The sequence below is a fragment of the Bubalus bubalis genome, chromosome X (genome assembly GCF_019923935.1).
Source record: "Bubalus bubalis isolate 160015118507 breed Murrah chromosome X, NDDB_SH_1, whole genome shotgun sequence".
NCBI lineage: Eukaryota > Metazoa > Chordata > Mammalia > Artiodactyla > Bovidae > Bubalus > Bubalus bubalis.
In genome coordinates, this window is record NC_059181.1 from 41,054,677 (window position 1) to 41,060,988 (window position 6,312).

At 42.1% G+C, this 6,312-nt stretch overlaps 1 protein-coding gene across 1 annotated transcript in view; it reads right to left on the minus strand.

The window, feature by feature from the left end:
* The window catches only part of CASK (calcium/calmodulin dependent serine protein kinase), a gene marked incomplete in the record, with an annotated part of 361,613 nt that extends 355,504 nt beyond the window's left edge, over positions 1-6,109 (minus strand). Inside the window, 1 exon segment of the mRNA XM_045164543.1 lies at positions 5,878-6,109. Within this exon segment, the coding sequence (XP_045020478.1) occupies positions 5,878-5,936 (59 nt within the window).
* Between the last annotated feature and the right edge of the window lie 203 nt (positions 6,110-6,312).

The following is a 6,312-nucleotide window of genomic DNA, read 5'->3' on the forward strand; positions in this document are numbered from 1 at the left end:
GAGAATCCCATGGACAGAGGAGCCAGGTGGGCTACAGTCCATGGAGTCGCAGTTAGATACAATTAAGCAACTGAGCATGCATGCATGGAACATCTACTGAAGAGGTAAGAAATTTAACCAAAATGTTGAACAATTAAAATTTGCAGTAAATTCTGGAAATGAAGACATATGCCTTACTTTAAGGACACCCACTGCAGTATTTTCACAGCTGGAATCAACAGCAGGCTGCAGCATGAAATAAACGGGCTTTAGAACTGGTAGGATTCCCATGTGATCTTGAGCAAGTTACTGACCCCTCTGAATCTCAGTGTTTTCTGTAAAATGGGTACAATGAAAGGAGCTAACATATGTAAAATGCCTAATATTTGAAGGCATAATTGTCCCTTCATGAAAAAGACATGTTAAGTTACAAAAGATTTTTTTTAACTTGTGAACATATGTCAAAGTGCCTTTAAACCATTTCTGCCAGATTTAAAATGTGAAAACATTTACAAAATGCAATAATTCAAGCACCATCTCCAAAAGTGAGGTACGCCTGCTTCTTTAATTTACTGAGTAGAGCTATCACTGAGGATGGTGAAAGAATTTTCAATTTAAAGGAGCTATCTAGAAACACAATATAAGGGACATTAAGGAGCTATAGTTTAGCAGGTGAAACCACTGCAGATACGAGGTAGAAATGGAGGGTTGGGGGGAATTGCACATGTCAAGGCCACAGAACATGTCACCATCTTGGAAGGTAAGGGAAAAACCACAGCAAACATTATGAAGACCATGTGCAAATCACACTTAAAGTCCTAAAGCAGTCTGTAGAAAGCGGACATGAAGATACTCGGAGAAGGTTGTGCACATGCGCAACTGAGAAGCTCAGTTCACTCCAAAGGGGTCCTAGAATCAAACTCCATCATCAGGGATCACCACTGCTTACCCCCTCCCGATAACACCTGCCGTCTGGAGGAATCTGCATGTAACATGCTTTTCCTCTGCAGGACTTCAGCTGATCCCCCACAGCTTGATCTTTCTGGGGAACCAGCACTCTGGTGATTGTGTTTCTTTTTCCCTTGTTAAATGATTGTCCCTCGGATCAAGCACTTCTTTCATGAAACATCTCATTTCTGGAAAATTCTTGGTTCCTTTAGGCTCTCACTTGACTTTATTTCCGAACATGAACAACTAGTTTACCTATCACGTCTTGCTAAAGTTCTTGGGAAAGATGTTCCAACATGGTGTAACACCGTTCCTCCCCCCACCCCTACCCCATGGTACTAGAAACCCAAATCACTGGGCCAATCAATATATGTGAAAGCCACAGTAATTAGGACAAATTAGTAAAGCTGAATTTTTCTCTATGCTAAATTATATATTCTGCATATTATTAATCTGGTTTTTACACAAACACTGCATTTAACTCAATTCTCTGACAAACAGCATTACTGGAATTGCAAGTAGGAAATTTAAAGTATATAAGCAACTTAACCATATCCTTTTAATAGAGTGTATGTGCAAACACAATCCATACTAAACTGATAGATGCCTTGTTATTAAATTAAGTTGTCATAGTAGACAGCCATCATCAACTGTTATTGAAGCAATCCTTGTTCTATGTTGTTCCAAGCATCAGACAATCAGCATGTTAGCATTAGATGAGTGTCAGAAATCAATGTAAATCTTAAAAGACCCAAAAAAACCCAACAGCAAACATAGGCTGAAACAAAACTGTTAATACAATAAGGCTCAAAAACACAGTGTAGAGAAAATAAAACCCATATCTTGGTCTTTTGGCTTTGATACTGCCCCCCAAATATTTATTCCACTTTTTAAAAACTGTGAGCCTTTGAAAAGCCAGTCCCAAAATATTACATACATAACCTAGGTTTTCAACCAGTGACTCTCAATCATACCTGCACATTAGAATCACTTAGAGACCTTTAAAAAATACCAATGACCAGAACCCTCTCCCAGAGATTCTGAGTTCATTGCTCTGACACAAGGCCCTCTCATTGATCTTTTTTAAAAGCTCCCCTGGTGATTCTAATATGCAGCCAGGTGGTCAACTACTACTTTAATACAGCCTTTTGGGACAATAATTGCTCTAAAGTTGATAAACATGCATTTTGCCTTTCAATGAGATTTTATTATAAAACTACTCAATTCATTCCATAGCTAATGAACAACTGTTACATAGCAGGTTTTGTGTTAATAATAAAGAAAGATATGTAAGATATATTTCCTGCCCTCAAGAAGCTCCCTGTTAGCTAGGGAGAGTGACTCATAAATAAGAAACTGTAACTAAATATGATAAGTGCTCTTGAGGTGTAAGCAAATACAGCACGCCTCACAAACTTGTATGTCATCCTTGAGCAAGGGTCAGACTGCATCATTCCAATTTTAGTTTATGTCCTACCAAAGCAGGAAAGTCAGAAGTTACAGGTTACTAAATACCCAGGCAAAAATATTCAGCCTACACACGGCGAAAACAGTGTACATTTTGCTACTCTCTTTCACAGAAAACTGCTGTACCATGAAGGTAGGCATTTCTACACTTTAATTTGGATGAATCATTTTAAAATTTCCTTCATGTAATATTACTGATTGTGCACTTGCCTATAAAACCATCAATTTGCAAAAGATACAGTAAATGCTCACGACCATAAAAATTAGCTGATTACCTGTATTTGCATAATACCTTTCCCTTCCAGTAATTTGCTACATTTGCTAAGACAGGAAGTTTTGGGACAATGACAGCATAGACCGTTTGTTTCAGTCACTTGAAAGATGTTACATGGGAAAATGTCATGGAAACAATAGGCATTCAAGGACCACTTGCAAGACTTTCAAAAATAAGAAACACAGGGGGAAAGAGTTTAAATTAAAAAAAAAAAAGGAAGAGCATTCTCCCAATATTCATAATGAATCAGACAACTGATTCCCAGTAAAATAATGGGTGGGTGAGTGAGCAGGTAAGTAGTGAGGCAGGGGAGTTGAGTGGGTAGTCAACAGACGGGTAAAAAGGTGAAATCCATTTTAAAGCACTTCAGTGAAAATTTAAACCTGTTAAATCCTAGGAGTCAAACACAACTTGTGATGCTAATTTAGTTATAAAAGAGGAATCACAATTCCAGAGAACTTGGATAGCAATCAAGAAGGTTTTCTGTGCAAAGTGAATGTCTTCAAGGGCTTTCTGTTTAAATCCAGAGTTGAACAAATTCTGAGTTTAAATGCCTGCTGTCAGAGACCCTGCAAGAAAATCTCAAGTGAATTTCAATTTTCAGATCAATATATGCTGAGACAATTTACCAGAGAAAACCCTCCAACCTTTACACAGGGTGAGGAACACTAGCATTATGTTCTCTGCCACAAAGCCTACCTTGAATGCATTATTTCATGGAATGACATATCATAATCGGCACTGACCAAGTCAGGCTTTGTAGGATATGAACAAGGCTTCACATTCACAGTAGTTAAGGTAGCCACAGAGGACCTATCACCTCAAAATTAGCTTGTTCCCCCTCCTCGTGCAGCTCTGAAGTAACAGAGGAGATGAACCTCGTTCTCCCAGAGGCATTTCCTGAAAATATTCTATCAATTATAAGTCAGCAGAATACTGATTGTGCTAATGTGATGCTGACCACTTTTCTTTTCAATATCCAAAGATATCACATCATCACTCTTTCAGATCTCAAGGAATCAGAACTAGCTACTAACATTGATTCAATGATGCCTATATTCCATCATCACAATAGAACTAACATTTTAATCTCACATTTTCCGATTATGACTTTGCTGGCTCATTTGAATCAAATATAACTGAGACACAACAAACATCATTCCCCTTGGTACCCACTCCCGCCCCCACGCAATGGGGGCTTTGGGAAACACCTTATTTACCTTCATTGGATGCCAAGAATGAAGAAACTAAGATTTTTTTTTGACATATTTGTCTTTCTAGAACTGTGCTATTCACATATGGCTACAAGCACTTGAAATGTGGCTAATCCAAATGAGGAGCTGAATTCTGAATTTTCTTTCTTTTTAATTAATTTACATTAAATTTAGAAAGAGATAATTCAGTTATTAGAAAACTTTTAGGTATGTTTGCAACAACTTGGGTATGTGAATCTACTTTTGCAAATGCAAATTTTATGAAACCTAAATACAGAACAAGTATGTCTGATGAAAATTCAGCTTAGTGTCAGAACGGAGATGTATGGTTAGTGTAAAATACACACTGGATTTTGAAGATTATGAAAGAAAAGACGTAAAATACCTCACTGATTTCCATACTGATTACATGTTGACGTGATATAGTCTGGATCTACTGGGTAAGAGAAAATATTTTGTGAAAATTAATTGCACCTACTTGCTTTTAATCTTTTTAATGTGGCTATTAGAAAATTTACATATGCAAATTTTACATATATAAAATTACATACGTGGCTCGCATTATATACTGTACAGACTGCTCTGCTCTAGAGCACTTCCACAACCACCTTAACAGAGCACATTTGGATACTGTTCTTCCAGTAGACAAGCTAGTCATGTAACAATAGGGGCGAAGAGTAACATGTCCTTATATCAATTGGATCTGAGGAAAGTATGTAGCAAGCTCTACCCACAATCTCACCATGTGAGGCAACACTGTAATACCTCAACATGGAAGGAAATTAGTGAGTTATCCACACTTAAACAAATTGAAATCCAGTACTGCAGACAACTTAAAAAAGAGATTGAGCCAACTGCTCTAAGGTCTTGGTTTCATTTCCCAACTGCGGACCTTAAAATAGACAATAAAGCACCACTTCCAAAAAGAGGTAAAATATTTCAACGGTAGCTATCTACCAATCCTTAAAAACTAGGCAAAAATTTTCTCTTCAATTTTATCTCCTCAACTTCTAAAGCCACAGAATACACGCTGAACTAGGAAATCAACTTCAGATCGCCAGCATTTCCCTCACAAGCAAATTAGCAGGATTGTGCACTTGGAATACTGTTTGACAAGAATGAAAAGGAAACTATTCAAAACAGATTTAAAGAATGGACAATTAGATGAAGAACTGCAGATTTAATTCTCAATCAGCCCTGTGATTAATCTGATTCCCTGCTTTTCCCTAGTGTAATTATACAACACAGATGAAAGGATGAGCATTTGGACTGTCAGTTCTATATTCTGGACCAGCCCGGTGACTCAAAGCAGACGGCGCTACCACGCTAACCACCATCCCAACAGTCGAGGGAAGCCTCGAACACTGATTTAACAGTCATTGCATAACGAGGCATTAAAAATTCGGAACCCCCCAACTCTTTCCACGTTGGTCTACACCAGGTGAAGAATTTGCTGAAACCGAACGCACCCAGTCTTAAATGACCCCCTCCAATCCGGGCATGGGGTGAACACAAAGGCATGTATCTAATGCCATGCACAATAGACACACACCCCACAATTTAAGACCCTGGACGTTCTTTCTCTGTCTCTCCACGGAAGCAATGAAATGCAAGCTGCTCTTTTCTTTAATGGTCTGTGGTACACGCAAGGTAACAATAAGCCCAACTGTTCCCAGGAAGCAACTATAAAATCGGTTCTGCCACGTCCCTGTGCAACCGTCAGATAAAATGCAGACAGCAGATTTCAGCCGGCCCCACGCCTCATAAGGGGGCCGACCTCGGCTCATCGGCCTCCACGGATTACCGAGAAACCCCCAGACTCCCGCCCGGCTGGAGGTCCAGGTACACGTCTATAAATACTCCCGGGTGAGGAGGACAGGGGAGGCGGAGGGGAGGAAGGGCAGGGGGCAGACCCGGGCGGGTGCGGGTGCCGAAGGACCCGGGCATCACTAAATGCATTTTCCCACACTCCCGCTCCCCCGCGTGGAGACTCACTTGCCGATCACCTCGCACAGCTCGTACACATCCTCGAACAGCACGTCGTCGTCGGCCATGGTCCGGAGGGGACAGTGGCCGCAGCGTGGAGGGCTCCGAAAACGGGGGTGGGGGCGCCAAAGAGCTCAGTGCCCGGCCCCTGGCTCGCCTCCTCCCCTCAGGACCCGCGAGCCCTCGGTGCCGAGGACACTCAAGCGGGGCGGCGAGGCCCGGAGACTGCGGCGCCTTCCTCAGCTGGCGACCTCCCCGGCGCGGGCGGCGGGGCCGGGGCGCAGGAGCGAGGGCGGCCCGGGCCCGGCGCCGCCCGCCCGCCCGCTGCTCCTCGCGCTGCTCGGGCCGGGCTGCCCGGCGTGCGGATCCTCGGGGATCGCGCGGTGCCTCGCTCTCCTCTCGTCAGCCCGCGCGGGCCGCGAGGCCGCGAGCGTTCCCTCTGTC